This window comes from Leptodactylus fuscus, chromosome 8 (assembly GCF_031893055.1).
Source record: "Leptodactylus fuscus isolate aLepFus1 chromosome 8, aLepFus1.hap2, whole genome shotgun sequence".
Classification (NCBI taxonomy): Eukaryota; Metazoa; Chordata; class Amphibia; order Anura; family Leptodactylidae; genus Leptodactylus; species Leptodactylus fuscus.
Window position 1 is genome coordinate 91,530,065 of NC_134272.1, and position 17,800 is coordinate 91,547,864.

The 17,800-nt window shown below is 42.1% G+C and overlaps 1 protein-coding gene across 1 annotated transcript; it reads left to right on the plus strand.

Moving 5' to 3' along the window:
* The first annotated feature begins 654 nt into the window (after positions 1-654).
* Positions 655-16,252, plus strand: IGFBP5 (insulin like growth factor binding protein 5). The gene is made up of 4 exons (XM_075285721.1): positions 655-1,509; positions 13,968-14,185; positions 14,345-14,464; positions 16,078-16,252. The coding sequence occupies exons 1-4, from the start codon at positions 1,179-1,181 to the stop codon at positions 16,207-16,209; spliced, it is 801 nt and encodes a 266-aa protein (XP_075141822.1). The 5' UTR covers positions 655-1,178; the 3' UTR covers positions 16,210-16,252.
* The last annotated feature ends 1,548 nt before the right edge of the window (positions 16,253-17,800 follow it).

Genomic DNA, 17,800 nt, shown 5'->3' on the forward strand with positions numbered 1-17,800 from the left:
AGCTCCCGGCACAAGACAAAACACCAAAGAAACCCAATAGAAAACAGAAAACAAACGGAATCTGATACAAAAGTAACAAAAGAAAAGCACACAACAAATAATGTGTAAAATGTTGCAGCTTCGCACAAAAAAGAAAACCTGCGCCTTGGAAGTTAACCCCTTCCTGCCACACAGTCCACATGTTCACATTCCAAGGCTTGAAGGGAAGCTTTCTTAACACATTGCGCTCGGGATTTGCAAGTTTATGAAAACTTTCTGTTCTCATAAAACACTTCAGTGATTTCTAAGAAACTTGGAAGAAAGAGGGGGAGAAGTTTGGTGGTGAGAAGGAAGGAGTGAAGTTAAGATCTTAAAAGTCTGCAAGCAGCCTGTTGTCTCATTGTTTGCAACTCGGCTGCAGGTAAGAAGGGGTTAATCCACAATGAGAGACCTGGTCATATTATGCTCTACTATATTGCCTGGTTACTGGCAGCTATTCAGCCTGGCTGTCGTGATATCGAATTGCAGTTTAAGGCTGGCAGGCAGCCAGGAGTAGTCTATTTAAAAGACAGCTTGCTTCTCAGTAATCAGTCTCTTTAGAAAGTTCTGCAGGGTACAACTGTTGGGAGATTTACAAAGTATTTTCCTCCTTCTGACTTCTTTTTGCAATTTTTTTCCCTTTTGTTGACATTTTTGGGGAATTCTCAGCCCAGTAAAGACTTTAATCAGACTGCAGGTTTAGCAAGATAAAGCCTTTTTTTCCTTAATATACATATTTTTTTTGCAGGATTTGAGGAATTTTCAGGATTTGCAGGACACTTTTCTGCAGCAATATTACTGGATTACTGTGCATGAAACACAAGGAGAGGATCTTGTGATCTAGAACACATTCTATATTTTTTATCTTTTTCTTTTTTTTCCCAACCTGCTGTTACACTTTGCACCATAGACTTGGCTGCAGCAACAGGTATTACCTAAGTGAGTGCTGGTTTGAGGAGCAGCAGCAGCAGATACCTGGGTGTGAGCAGTTTGCATTTTTTGCACACATTATTACAGTGCATCCCTGTGTTGTGCCAGTGAAGGGACTGCATTGCTGGTTGTTGCCATTTTTTTTTTTTTTTTTGGATTCTTTTGCAGGGACGCCCCCTTATTTTGTGTATTTGGAGCACTTTGAACCCCCTCCCCAGTTCTCTTATACAATGATCCTGTCTGTCTGCTTCATCCTGACCCTGTGCCTTGGGCTTTGCCAGTGTCTGGGCTCTTTTGTGCACTGTGAGCCTTGTGATGAAAAGGCTATGTCTATGTGCCCACCGACCCCTGTGGGCTGTGAGCTGGTGAAGGAGCCAGGCTGTGGCTGCTGTATGACCTGTGCCCTGGCAGAGGGACAGTCTTGTGGGGTCTACACTGAGCGCTGTGCTGGGGGGCTCCGATGCCTTCCTAAACAAGGGGAAGAAAAGCCATTGCATGCCCTACTCCATGGTAGGGGGGTCTGCCTCAATGAGAAGATCTACAGGGACCAGGTCAAAATAGGTAAGTGCACCTGGATTTCTTAAAGGGGGGTGTCTGTTTCTTTAGCCTTTCCTATGTACTGACTAGCACATTTGTCATTCATGACTGTGTGTTCAGCAGAACTGCAGTGACTGACAGCTGTCAATCAAATCACCACTTAGAATTTCGGTTTTTCTTGCAGTATTTTTGCAGGTCTGGTGCAATTCTGTCCATACAGAACCCATGCCTGTCACCTTCCACAACCTTATCGCCCCCTTCCCCAAGTTTATGATGTAGCAGAATCTCCCAGGGTGTCATATGGGCTTCTAGCCCCCTCCCCTGTCAGTGCTTATTTTTACTATATAAGTTTGTAAACTTTCTAGAGTTCCAAAAATATCTGCTGCTGCATGTACTTTCCCTTCTTGGACTGTAAGGGTTAACTTTCCCAGGTAATGACATCACTTTGTTTTGCATGCCTCATATTTGCATTGTAAATAGTTAAGTGTCATTGTTTGCTGATGGTAGTGAATGGCTCCCAGGCTGCAGCACTGTGTTTTGTCCCCCTTATTCCCAAAATGCAAAGCTCTTTCCAAGCTGCAGACTGAAAAGTTTGGGGGGGATTTTTAGCAATGTTTAACTGTTGCTTTGCCAGACAGATGGGAGTGTCCAGCGTTTTCAGCACATTGCACATGATTTATTAGTCAGACTTGCATACAGTGATAATAAGCATCCCAGTCACACAAATTAATGGGCTGAGATTAGCCCTTAAACCTCCTAAATGTGCAATGTTCACTCTTTGTCCCACTGCAACACTGCTTACAATATAGACATTGCATTGCACGCTGTTACAGTGAGACCCACGATTTCAGGAGTTTGTAGCAAGTTTGGGGACAAAAATGTGTTTCTTATTCCTAGCCTGGGGGAGAAGAATTGGTTAATAACCTGTTAATGCGAGAAGTCCCATAACTGGCCTGTCAACACCCCTGGAGGAATGGAGGGTCCACGCCTATCAGTGTCCTTGTCTAGGAATCATCCACTGTGGGTCCCCACCCCATTGGAACTGGCTCATGATACTTTTTGTGAGTTCCACCTCTTACAAGCCCATGTTTCTCAGCAACCCCCACTCCAATAACCATGACCTCTGCAAATAAGGTGTGTCTGGTGGACTGAGCTACCTACCTGACATGTATCCCCCTGTATTCACAGCAATAACATATGCAGTGCAAGAAGGTGACAGAATGGGTGCAAAATGTTTAATGTATTTCAGTAACATTGTTATTATTGTCTGTAGAAGGAGCCAGGGTTGCAATTGTCTTTAGTAACCATTTTCTTTCATACTTGTATATGATCTGTGTGATGTACACATAACACAATATACATATAACTTGTATGTGTTCTCTGTACTGCGCTATGGAATAGGTCGGTGCTATAGAAACAAAAGAAAATAAGATCCACAACACATGCAGTGCATATCGAGTCCAATACTTATAGTTTTATAGCCAGTGGTAGGGAACGTGGTTGTGCAGCACTTAAAGGGTTACTCCTCCCAGCTACAAGTGTTCCACCTACGTTATTGCTGGCAGGATGCCCTGCAGAGCCCGGCAATTCTTGCTAGGTATAGCTGGCACAGAATATCTTATGTAACTCTGTGTTTATAATAAAAAGCAGAATGCTATCAGTCAGGAATACTACCTACCGACAACTCTCAGAGGTGACTGACACCCCTGCCATAGTGTCTTGTGCCATGTACATTAGTGGGCAAGTAAGTTTGTCACTTTATACATGGTGAACCTGGTATTTAACACGTAAACTGCATTATGTTTTCGTAAAGGGACACTCCTATTACTGCACCTTCCTAGACTAATTGTTTATGTGCATAAATTATTAGCGGATTGTTATACAGTAAGATTCTGCATTATAAAGTGTCATCGCTAGGGGCAGAGCTGGAGCCAGAGCAAAGTGATAAATTCATATCTTGTTGTCAGGCTCCAGGACAAGTTTCTAGCTATAAATTATAGAGCTGGTTATGACTTTTATAATCCTGCGCCGCTTGTGAGGTTGGAGTTTGCATAACTTACACGATGGCCATTAATTGCAGAAGTGTTGGTTTATTTTATTTATTCTAGCCTCATTAATGCAAGATCCTTCTACATATGGTGCTCATAGCATAATATAACTGATGTAATACTGCCCCCTATCCACAAGAATATAATTACACCTATGTATGAGAATATAACTACTATAATACTGCTCCTATGTACAAGAATATAACTACTATAATACTGCTCCTATTTACAGGAATATAACTACTATAATACTCCTCCTATGTACAAGAATATAACTACTATAATACTACTCCTATGTACAAGAATATAACTACTATAATACTGCTCCTATATACAAGAATATAACTACTATAATACTACTATGTACAAGAATATAACTACTATAATACTACCTCCTATGTACAAGAATATAACTGCTATAATACTACTCCTATGTACAAGAATATAACTACTATAATACTACTCCTATGTACAAGAATATAACTACTATAATACTACTCCTATGTACAAGAATATAACTACTATAATACTACTCCTATGTACAAGAATATAACTACTATAATACTACTCCTATATACAAGAATATAACTACTATAATACTGCTCCTATGTACAAGAATATAACTACTATAATACTACCTCCTATGTACAAGAATATAACTACTATAATACTACTCCTATGTACAAGAATATAACTACTATAATACTACTCCTATATACAAGAATATAACTACTATAATACTGCTCCTATGTACAAGAATATAACTACTATAATACTACCTCCTATGTACAAGAATATAACTACTATAATACTACTCCTATGTACAAGAATATAACTACTATAATACTGCCCCCTATGTACAAGAATATAACTACTATAATACTACCTCCTATGTACAAGAATATAACTACTATAATACTACTCCTATATACAAGAATATAACTACTATAATACTGCTCCTATGTACAAGAATATAACTACTATAATACTACCTCCTATGTACAAGAATATAACTACTATAATACTACTATGTACAAGAATATAACTACTATAATACTGCTCCTATGTACAAGAATATAACTACTATAATACTACCTCCTATGTACAAGAATATAACTACTATAATACTGCTCCTATGTACAAGAATATAACTACTATAATACTGCCCCCTATGTACAAGAATATAACTACTATAATACTACTCCTATGTACAAGAATATAACTACTATAATACTGCCCCCTATGTACAAGAATATAACTACTATAATACTACCTCCTATGTACAAGAATATAACTACTATAATACTACTCCTATGTACAAGAATATAACTACTATAATACTACTCCTATGTACAAGAATATAACTACTATAATACTACTCCTATGTACAAGAATATAACTACTATAATACTACTCCTATGTACAAGAATATAACTACTATAATACTACTCCTATGTACAAGAATATAACTACTATAATACTACTCCTATGTACAAGAATATAACTACTATAATACTACTCCTATGTACAAGAATATAACTACTATAATACTACTCCTATGTACAAGAATATAACTACTATAATACTGCTCCTATATACAAGAATATAACTACTATAATACTGCTCCTATATACAAGAATATAACTACTATAATACTGCTCCTATATACAAGAATATAACTACTATAATACTGCTCCTATATACAAGAATATAACTACTATAATACTACTATGTACAAGAATATAACTACTATAATACTCCTATGTACAAGAATATAACTACTATAATACTGCTCCTATGTACAAGAATATAACTACTATAATACTACTCCTATGTACAAGAATATAACTACTATAATACTGCCTCCTATGTACAAGAATATAACTACTATAATACTGCCATATGTACAGAAATATAACTACTATAATACTGCCCCCTATTGTACAATAGTTTCTGCTTGGCATATATATTATTCCCATAGCCGTCTGTCTGTCCTGGGATCCTGGATTACGGGTGATGGCGGCCAGGTTCTCCGCACACCAGGATCCATTTTCTCTCCTATTATCTTGCGGTGGTGTGAGCCTGGATTGGGTAACACAGACTATAGCCCGGGGCTCTTACTTTGTATCAGTAATCAAGGATTAGTCGAGTAGTTGCCAAAACTGAAGATTTGATGGGAAAATTATACAGAAAGTTTTTAACCTTTTTCTTTCCTGAATATTTTCCTACACATAATATATATAAAGCCTGGACATTGTGACGTTTATAGGCTTTGTGTGCTGTTGTGGCATCATATGACGTCATCACCTAGATATACAACCATTGTCTATATATAGGTCAAATTTTTAGCTCTTAAAGGGATAGTGTAACTTTTAGGTAACACTGCGCCTACAACCTACGGTATGCTGTAACCTACATTGCGATGTGGAGCGGGTGATGGTCTGAACCCCTTTAACAATCTATAAGAAGATCCAATTGCACCAGCTGTCACCCTGACACAATGTCCCCATTGGCTATAATGGTAATTGTGTCTCTCCCCCCCCATCCCCCCCCCCCTTGTTTGAGTTTTTTTGCCATTTTCCTTCAGTTTTTTTTCCTTGTTGTGAGTTCAAAGGGCAAATACAAAGTTACACAACTGGAATTACTTGTGACTCCGCCAGATATTGTGCGACCACCAGCCATAGTGATGGGCTTCTCTAATGCAACCAAAATCAGCTGATTGGGGGGAGCCGGGGGTCCCACCACCTAGAGGAGGAGGGGCAGATTTCTTTTCATGGCTGTATTACGTAGGGGAATAACACGTAGGGTTAACGGTCTGCAGCTTTTTTTTTTTCTTCTTCTTTTCTTGAGAGAATGTGGTGGGGGGGTGGCGGAGGGCGGAGGGGCCGAAACTGCTGCATCAGGCCAAAATATGATAATGAGCTAAGAATCAAAGAAGAGACTGAGAATCCCCGCGGCTTAACCCCTTGCTGTCCTGCTGTGGCCCGTCCTCCAGTAGGCAGGTTATATATAGATATGTGTTCCCCAGGTTATTGCAATTATATGCCAGTTAGGGCCAATGGGGCCAGGCTAGGAGGGTGTAACAGTAAGAAAAAATTTGCAACTTTTTATATCACCAAATATCTAAGCATAATCCCCACTAAAAAGCATTTTCTGCCACCTCCACCACCAACTCTGACTCTGGATCCTTCAATAGTCACCAATCCACTGATTCCGGCACAGTTGGAATAATTGCTCTAGCCCTCGCCTTTCCGGAGTAGTCATTTCTTAGTGTTGGCACCTAGTTGGCTCTCTACTGTCAGGTGGGTGGTCCTGCATTAGCCTAGGTCCACCCACCTGACAGTAGAGTGCCTACTTGGCATAGGGGGTGCCAAAACTAACAGAACTGATTACTCTGGGACAGTGGGGACTACAGAAAAAACCTCCAACTGCACCAGAATTGGTGGATCGGCGCCTGTAGACGGATGCAAGGAGTCTGGATTGGTGTAAGGTCCTCTTTAAGAGGTGGTAGCATTGGGACCCTCTGTCATGGCGCAGGTTTGGAGTGTCCTGTGCTCTTGTCTCATTCGCCCTTAGGCTGCGTTCTGTACAGCTCCACAGCTGGCGCCGCTGCTCATAGCCAATGGATATAAAGTGTGATTTTGGCAATGGGAGATGTACGACTGTTCTTTATTGGACTTCTAGTCCAGCAGCTGAGGAGCTCCAGGTCCCCGCACCTGCTCTGCCCGCTCTGTGACTGCGTGATGGTTTTCACTGGAGAGCCCTGGGCTCCTGGGGCAATAAATAGCCTGACAGCTTATTGCTTATGCTGCAGGATAAGTGCTCAGGAGTGCGGGTGTTTGCTGATGGGGGGTGGAGGGGACTGCAGTGCAGCAGGTGTGTATGCACAGAAGACAATTGAGGCCTGATTTTGTTTGAGAGTCCCTCAGATACTAGAGGGGTCATGTTTCCACAGCTGATATCCATGGTGAAATTCGACATACAGAGATGAGTCGATGTGATTTCTTCCCGGTGACCTGACCCCCGAGCTGTCACCAGGCTATTTAAAAACTGCTCTGATAATCTAGTGCAGGGCCGGGAGGATTCACTGCAAACTCCTTCCTGCCGGGGAACATCTGCAAATTAACTCAAGGAGGGGGGGGGGGAGAGTATATAGAGTTAGTCTAGGACTTTATATTATGAGAGTCGCAAGATTCAAGATGTCGCATCATCCAGAAGACAATGGGGCAGATTTATTAAGACTGGAGTGTCAGATGCCAGTTATTATAAAGGCCCTGAGACTTGTATAGAGGCTGTGGTCCCTTCCTAAATCATGCCCCAGCACTATAATGGAAATCTATGATACGTGAGAAGCTGCCATAGGTTTCCATTATAACTCATGGCAAAACCCTTGTCAAGCCGAGGCGGCTGCACCCTGATCCGTCCAAGTCCTGAGCTGACCACTAGGGCTACACATGGGCTCCTAAAGGGGGGTTTGTAAACTTTTACCATAGGCAAAGAGTTTTATCATTTGTCTGCTTCAAATGCGTTAGTACACTGCACCCTTATATGTTCTGATGCTTCGGTAGTTGACCTACATGTTGCAACCCCATTGGGCACAGCCCCATCTACTGGTGGAGGTATCAGCTGGAGCTCGGAGTCTCGCAGACCTTTCTCATCTAGGTGAGTATTGGTTATAATGGTAATGGTGTAGGTTACAGCAGGACCCCCCATACAAAAATTCACCATGGGATTCACTACAATGGGAAGGTCGGCTGAAGTCCCCCTGAATGGGCAGGGTGCCTATTTTATTTTCTGTAGCCCCAAAGCCTCTACACCAGCTGTCACCTTGACAATGCAAAATGGTGCCCCCTTAAGTTACTTCAAAGGTCTCTCAGCCAGCCAATGCCCGGCTCTGGACTAACATAGGGCCAGACCCTAATACAGTCACCTGAGGGAGGGGGCCCTAATACAGTCACCTGAGGGAGGGGGCCCTAATACAGTCATCTGAGGGAGGGGGCCCTAATACAGTCATCTGAGGGAGGGGGCCCTAATACAGTCATCTGAGGGAGGGGGCTTCCTTTTGTTGAACTCTGGTTTGGCAAAAAATTCTTTACGGCTCTTTAGTAGGTCGGGCATTGACCTACAGGATGGGTGGTTTTGGAATTTACATAGAAGACTACTTAAGTTACTGTTGCTTCTTCCTTGCTACAATTTATCTTGTGACGTTCTAGTTGTTTCCAGGTGTAATTCTCACTGTTATAGCTCCAACCTATTCTGTAACGTTCTACAGATGTCGTCATTCATTGGGACACAAATCTCGGGGCGTCACTTAGTATAGGGTTCACCTCAACAGAAGCTGAACGTCTCGATTTATACAGCAGAACAATAGGCTAAATATAATATAATCTCTATTTCTACTTATTTACAACAAATTTCCGCCCTCTTAAGGACCAGATGCCAGAATAAAATAAGAAACCGAATGCTCCAGTGTTGCGGAGTCGCTGCCAGAGGGATAATGTTACTAGAACAGTCTTACCACCATTGTTGTCGGCAGGTGAATCCTCACCACTTCAGGACTGGTGCACTTGATATATTGTAGTCATCCAAGTCAACAGAGAGTCACAGGGTACTCAGCCATCAATGAATGGGGGCAGTCATTGGTTCCAAAACTGACCCTGTAAGGCCCTGGTTGGCTGTCCCGTCACACCTTGACAAGGGCAGTCCCCAAACTTGCCCTATTGTGCCCTATCCTAATTAGTCCCCCTCCCCCCATAGGCAAGGGATAGGAGTGACGCTTGCACCAGTTACCTTCACTTGTATCACTTGCAGAAGGGTTAATCCTTGAGTTCCTCCATTCCTTCCATTGACGTTCATATGGGCCACCCGTATAATAATTTGTACCCCCTTGCATCCACTTTAAATTTTGGCAGCACCATAGATGTATCCGTGCAAGGAGCTGAAGGTGCCATTGCTTTATGGTCCCCCCTAGGCTTTACCTGCTTTTTAAAGGAGTTTGTTGGCCAACCCAAACGTGAACTCTGAACATATATTAGAAGCAATTGGGTAAAATAAACTGAGCATCGGCTCTGCTACGTCTGTATATGCAGCGACCCAGAACTTCACATACTGCTTAGTGTCCAGTTGATTTAGGACCCTGAAGGCATGGTATTGACTATAAGAACTAAACTCTAGGCTGTTCTTGGTTTTCTAGTGTATCTGGTCATGGTGGCTCCCCCTATTTTTGCAAATAAAAATGGTGTGGGAAGGGGGGTGCTCGGGGCTTCCAAATGGAAGACTTGGAACTGGTTAGAAGCCAGAACACACAGGCTATTACTCTGACTCCCATGTAAAGCTAGACAAATCCTGTATGTCTCAAACAGTCCATGCTTTTCAACACGTAATTGCGAATGGAGGCCAGGTCCTGAACAAGGGGGGATTGTGTGCCTCATGGCTGCACGTGTAACAAGGTTACTTGTCTCTGGTCGGGGTCACGTTTGTGTAATAGAGGACCAACTGTGGCTTCACCCATTCTCTCCCAGAGGTGCCATAAATCCAAGACCCTGCAGTCCCCCTGGCAACTAAAGGGTCTGTGATCGGAGGAGAAGGAATCCTGAGTGTGTTCAAATCTAAAACAGAGAAAGAAAGGAGGAGAAGAGCGACCACATCCTAAAGTAATGCAGCGCAGCAGTGTCAGCCAGGATTTCTGGGTATTGGGTTTACTTCAGGGGTTCTGCCAATGGTAAACCAGTGAGGATGATGGAAATGGAGGCAGCATGCAAGTGGCAGGGGATCCAGAGGATTGGGGGTGGGGGGGGGGGGAGTAAGGAGTTTGTTGTTTAACCTGATCCATGGGACTTGTAGACCTGGAGTAGAAATTGTATCCGCTCCATAAGGTAAAAAATATGCAAATCTAGTCTCCTGGATGGAATTAGGAGAACAGAGTGCACTCTGTACACCACCCTATATAGGGCGGCATCCTTAACATCATGACCGACTCAGTTATAAAGTCTTTTAATCATAATGTGGATTTAATTGCTAAATCAGTATTTCTGTCCCAAAAGGAACAGATTCCCAACTATGGACAGCGCTGTTTCGGCCTATTGGGCCATCCTCAGCATAGTGTAGGGATACTGATTTAGCATGGTACCTCCATAAGGTAGTAAGAGCAAAGCTTGGGTTGGGTTCACACGTTACAATCTTGTAACCATTCAATTGCCACTGGTATGAGTGGGATTGTATGGTTGGCATTGATGTGGGGGGGATCTGTGGCTGGCACTGGTGTGGGGGGGAGATACTTTGTGAAAGGCATGGAAATAGTAAATACTAACTGCACTGGCATTGGGGAGACTCTGTCTAGTATTGAAAGCCTTGTGGCTGGCACTGGTATGGAGGGCATGGTGTGGCTGGCACTTGTATGGAGGACATGGTGTGGCTGGCACTTGTATGGAGGGCATAGTGTGGCACTGGTATGGAGGGCACAGTGTGGCTGGCAGTTGTATGGAGGGCATGGTGTGGCTGGCACTAGAATGGAGGGCATGGTGTGGCTGGCACTGGTATGGAGGGCACGGTGTGGCTGGCACTGGTATGGAGGGCACGGTGTGGCTGGCACTGGTATGGAGGGCACGGTGTGGCTGGCACTGGTATGGAGGGCACGGTGTGGCTGGCACTGGTATGGAGGGCACGGTGTGGCTGGCACTGGTATGGAGGGCACGGTGTGGCTGGCAGTCATATGGAGGGCACGGTGTGGCTGGCACTCGTAAGGTGGGCAAGGTGTTCCTGGCTCCTCTAAGTATTAATGTGAACCTTGAGTGCTCTAAAGTCTACTAATCTTGCATTCAGTCCAGTTTCTGCCCCCATGTTAGAAGATGACCACAGACTTATATTTATAATTTTTTATTTTTTTTTGATTGCCGGCCCTTTAAGTCGTGAATCCTCCATTGTTCTACATATTTGTTTCCAGTATAAGCCGCCCTGGTTAAGTGGGCGACCTCCTGTCGCTGGTGCGCCCTGGTGACCCGGGCGTTGTCTCCTAGGGCAGGTAGCTGAGTGCAGACGGATGAGCAGATGTCCGGCCTGTGGGCACCAGCTGTGGTTACTTGTCTGAGGCCTCCAGGTGGACATGAGGGAATGCAGACCAATGTTTGCTTAGACATTCTCTCCTTAAGTGTCATCTTCATTACAGCCAGCTTCTGAGCCATTCACCTTCCTGACCCTCAGAGCCTCTGTGACGGCTGCACCTTGTAGCATAAAGGAGCAGGGCTCGGAGGGGCTGTAATTGTGTTTTGTTTTTGCTTGGCTTTGTGGTTGGGGGTAGTGATGCAGAATGGGATACTTAAGAGGGCTGTGTGAATGTCATCGCTCCTTTCAGAAAGTATTGAATAGCTGACCGCAAGGTCATGGTGGCAAGAGAATGGAAAGTGGAGAGGGGGTTCTCCAGTGGATGGTGGGAATACCAGTCTAGAAGCTCTTAATCCTGTCTTTAAATATTGTCTTTAAGGATGACTGTGGAGGTGCTGATTCTGCAATCGTCCTATGTATAGAAACCTTCATAAATCCGTTGCACGGCCCTCGTGTCTTTCGAGTTGTCATTAGGACGATGCATTAGAACAGGTAAAGCGGTGCCACGTGTGTCATTGGCTTGTCTGCTATAATAAATGAGTCTGCACTACCACACACAACCTGCGGACAGAAGTGGCGCTGTTTCTGGATTTGTGTAATCTTATAAAAGTCCTGTTAAATATGAGCGTTCTTAGTAGCAGATCTAAGTAAATATTGGAGTTGGCCATTTCCAGAGCTGGACTGGCCCACCAGTTCCAGAGACTTCCTCAGTGGGCGCTTGACATTCGAAGGGTACTAAAGTCCATTTCCTAGGGGTCCTGTTATCTGGTGGGTCCAACGAAGGTCACTCCGACATTTGTGACCTATATAATGGTTAACTCTCTTTCATAGAAGGTTCTAGTTTGTAGTAATTCTACTTTTTCCATAGGTCCAATTCTCATCAGTGTTGTATCCAACCCCCAATCTGAAAATGGGTCTGTCTATGATTGGGTTAACAAGTGGCCGTCACAAGGAACATCTTTGGGGCAGATCGTCTTACCTGCATTCTGCTGCTAGGTCAGAACCCATCACAGGGAGGTCATGGCTGTCGTGTTAATGGGATGGGGTCAAAGAAAGGATCCGCCATTAGCATTGGAGAGCGTCCTGAGGGCGGGGGGGGGGGGCTTCTATTAGACTCACAGCTGTCTGTGGGGACATGACATGGTTAATAAGTATGGAAGAGGGTCCATAAGTCCATATGATGATCCTATAGTTTTGGCGTTGGTTGTGGATGCCCCATATTAGGGGAAAAAAAATCTTTCCTGGCTCCAAACCTCAGAATAAATCCCAGAGTCCAAAACTCGTCTCCTTGCTCTAGATCGTCTGTAATACTTTTGCATCAGTTGATTCCTCGAGAATTCTCTTTACAAAAACTGAAAGGAATTATCTTGGAGGGTAAAAAAAGCGCTAAAAGTTAAGTTAAGGGTTTATGGTGCAGAAAGTTCAACAGAATTGTGTGAAAAGTTGGGGTTTGTCGCCCTCTGGTGGTTCACATGACAGCTGCTGTTTTTGAATTTTTTATTTTGCTCTGAGATGATGCAGAGCCGTGCCAGGGTCATGAATGTCAGTCCAGACAGGTCTCTCAATGCCTGGGGCTTCTCCATCGCCTAAGTAGGTTTGGGTTTGCTTCCAAAGTTTAAAAAAAAAAGCGTATTATAAGATTATTGACCCTGAAGCCCAAGCTTGTGGGAACGTTCGCTTGTCAGCTCCGCTTGGTTGTGGATCCAGACGTTCTCTGTACGGTCTTCACATGGATCGATCCCTACAAAAATCGGGGCTAATGCTAAAAAAGTTGTATTTCATGAGACCTGGTGGCCCCTGGTACCAAAGATGTTGGAATGATCGGCCGTGTTAAGACTCCAACAAAAAGCATCTGATACTTTGTATCTATTGATTAGAATATTCTCTTACATACTTGGTCTCTAGATCTGTCAACTATTAGGGGTGAGCCGATCTTGAGATTTCAGGATCGATTTTAAAATCCGATTTCCAATCATTTTCCAGCCAATCCCATCGTGAAATTTGCTCGATCGCCGATCAGAATCCGATCAACTACTCAATGTATCTCCTATCCTATTAATGACCAACTAGTTGCCCGGCAGGTTATATTTAACTTTCTGTCGAGTCTCCCAGAGTGATTCTTGCAAGCAGAGAAGGTTCCCAAAAATTGGCCAGGGAGTGAGGGGATGACGTATTGGGCAGGCTAAGAGTCTACCATGTGCCCTCGTCTGGGTTTTATAGGGTCTTAGGTGTGATTGAATATTAATATCTACTTATTGATGTATGTTTATATTGCTTTTGGTCTTTGCTTCTCTAATACCTGCAATTGTGACTGAACGATCCATTTTCTTGCAGAGCGAGAATCAAGAGAGGAAGATCCAACCACATCGGAGACGGAAGACCATTACCACCCAAAGCAAAGCTCCCGTAAAGTAGTCCCTCCGGTGTCTGAGCAGAAAGTCAGAGCTCTGAACAATTATCAGAGGAAGAAGCAATCGGCCGCAAGGATTGTGCCAGTGGAGAACAAGGCCCAGACCCTCTCCTCCCCCGAGTACAGCATCGAGTCTGAACTGGTGAGTGGTGGTGGCCAAGGCCAAATAATGATTAATAAGATCTCCACCAATCCACAGATCTGTACACAAAGAAACAGCGTGTCCACCATGGCAATGACCAGCAACCCTACTATGTCTGCGCCACATACTCCACAATCTAATGGTCGTCCTTCTTTATAGGGTCCTTGCCGTAGACAAATGGAAACTGTCATGCAAGATATGAAGGTTTCACATCGTGTCTATCCCAGAGCCTTCTACATCCCCAACTGTGACCGAAAAGGATTCTTCAAGAGAAAACAAGTAAGTCCGAGAGAAACCGATTGTCTGTACATACAATCGACACAGTGACAGTATTATAGTAGTTATATTCTTGTACATAGGAGCAGTATTATAGTAGTTATATTCTTGTACATAGGAGTAGTATTATAGTAGTTATATTCTTGTACATAGGAGGTAGTATTATAGTAGTTATATTCTTGTACATAGGAGCAGTATTATAGTAGTTATATTCTTGTACATAGGAGGTAGTATTATAGTAGTTATATTCTTGTATATAGGAGCAGTATTATAGTAGTTATATTCTTGTACATAGGAGCAGTATTATAGTAGTTATATTCTTGTACATAGAAGCAGTATTATAGTAGTTATATTCTTGTATATAGGAGTAGTATTATAGTAGTTATATTCTTGTACATAGGAGCAGTATTATAGTAGTTATATTCTTGTACATATGAGGTAGTATTATAGTAGTTATATTCTTGTACATAGAAGCAGTATTATAGTAGTTATATTCTTGTACATAGGAGCAGTATTATAGTAGTTATATTCTTGTACATAGGAGTAGTATTATAGTAGTTATATTCTTGTACATAGGAGGTAGTATTATAGTAGTTATATTCTTGTACATAGGAGCAGTATTATAGTAGTTATATTCTTGTACATAGGAGCAGTATTATAGTAGTTATATTCTTGTACATAGGGAGCAGTATTATAGTAGTTATATTCTTGTACATAGGAGCAGTGTTATAGTAGTTATATTCTTGTACATAGAAGTAGTATTATAGTAGTTATATTCTTGTACATAGGAGGTAGTATTATAGTAGTTATATTCTTGTACATATGAGTAGTATTATAGTAGTTATATTCTTGTACATAGGAGTAGTATTATAGTAGTTACATTCTTGTATATAGGAGTAGTATTATAGTAGTTATATTCTTGTACATAGGAGTAGTATTATAGTAGTTATATTCTTGTACATAGGAGTAGTATTATAGTAGTTATATTCTTGTACATAGGAGTAGTATTATAGTAGTTATATTCTTGTACATAGGCGTAGTATTATAGCAGTTATATTCTTGTATATAGGGGTAGTATTATAGTAGTTATATTCTTGTACATAGGAGTAGTATTATAGTAGTTATATTCTTGTACATAGGAGTAGTATTATAGTAGTTATATTCTTGTATATAGGAGTAGTATTATAGTAGTTATATTCTTGTACATAGGAGTAGTATTATAGTAGTTATATTCTTGTACATAGGGGGCAGTATTATAGTAGTTATATTCTTGTACATAGGAGTAGTATTATAGTAGTTATATTCTTGTACATAGGAGTAGTATTATAGTAGTTATATTCTTGTACATAGGAGCAGTATTATAGTAGTTATATTCTTGTACATAGGAGTAGTATTATAGTAGTTATATTCTTGTACATAGGAGTAGTATTATAGCAGTTATGTTCAGAACTATAAGGATTCCATCTTCCGCTCTGCAGAATATGTGCAGTTATTTCTGGTGTCCAGTGTTGGGATCCTTGCACTGTATCTCTAGTTGGTGAAGGCCAGTGAGATTACTTATTCCACATTCATACATTGATATCTTCTGAACATGTTATTCCTTTTCCTTCTCTCAGTGTAAACCTTCCAGAGGCCGTAAACGTGGAATTTGCTGGTGTGTAGACAAGTATGGACTGAAGCTTCCAGGTAGTGACTACGCCACCAGCGACCTGCAATGCCACAGCTTTGACAGTAGCAACATTGAATGAGTCCCGAGCTCTTGCCCTACTCTGGGTGGATGGACATGATCACTTGTGTTTTTTTTTGTTTTGTTTTTTTTCTTCGTTACTTTATCATGGGATCACTCCCTTTTTTTTTTTTTTTCTTCATCTCATCGGCAATAGCAAAATAAAGACAAAAAAAAAAAATCTTGAAAGCTTCAGAAGATATAAATATATAAGACAATGATGAAGACGCCGAGGAAAGGAGAACTTTAAGAATTAAAAAAAAAAAAAACACAGTGTAAAGCTTAAGGCAACGGAGAAGTGAAAGGTTTTCTAGGGTAGAGAGAAGTTTTGAGTTGACCCTGGAGGACGCTCTGTTGCTTTTTTTTTTATTTTTTATTTTTTTTGCTTTTTTTTGACAATGGGGAGGTCCCATGCACTCACCTTAGCTCCCCGCGGTCCCTGTTTTGGCGTCGACGAAGTCCTAGCACATGTAAAATATGTTTTTTGTTTCCATAGGGTTCTTGTACTTGGTTGTATGTAACCCAATGGGCTTGTCCACCCAAATAATGATCTCACAAGAGATCCTCTCTAGACAACCGGCGGGTCTCTGACGCTTCATCCATCGCTCCGGCACCCTTCCATGCGGAGGAGGTCACTGGGCTGAAAAATAACTGACTGGTTTATCACTGACTGAAGCTCTAGAAATCGCTAACCTGTCACTTTAAAGTTTTTTTGTTTTTTGACGGGCACAGGACCCTTGTCTAAATGCACTCCATAGGTAGAGAATGATGTATCGCGCGGACGCCGTGTCACATGAGGCATGCTATGGGCTATAGGTGACCCTGTTTTTATTCGTGCCATGAAAACCTGCGGGGGTCACTTACTTATTTGTACACAGCTGGGTCTGTAGAGAATCCTTCCGGGTTCTTAGAATGCGTTTTCCACGACCGTACCGAATCCCATGCCTTATTTGCAGAAAAGCTGTGACGTTTTATAATATATAACTATATATATATATATTTTAGGAAATTTTTTTTTCTATATTTTTTTGCTTCTTTGCATAGTAGCAAAAAATGATGGAACTCTTAGTCCTCGCCCCCCTCCCCCTCTTCTGCCAAAGCATCTTGCCAACGTTTTTTTGTCTGCCCATTTTATCCGCTTGTTGAAGGCTTCACCCGCTGGTCCAGGTTCCTTTTCACGAATTTAAGGGCAATCGGGCACTAAAAATAGATATTGGTGCTGTTTTTTGTAATTTTTTTTTTTTTTTTCTTGACGTTTCAATAGTTTGTTGAAAAATATAAGCTATAAGCTGCAACTTTTTATTTTTTTTCGTTTCGTCGAGTCGATCTCGCAGCGGCTCCGTGGTTTCCGTGCCGGCTAGAAGGTCACGTGACTCGACTCGAGCTTTAAATCAATGAAGGCTTTAGACACCATTTTTCGAAGTCTTACGAAGCCATAGAGAAGTTTTTGAGGCCGTTCTTGCCGAATGAGTTGCGTTTTTGGGTTAAGGTAGGACAGATGGGGACATAGACAAATTACCAGAGAATTATCCAGGTCCGAGGGGCCGAGTCTCATGGAATTTTACCACTGGTTTAAAAAAAAAGGGACGAAACGATGGAACCTGCTGGATGTG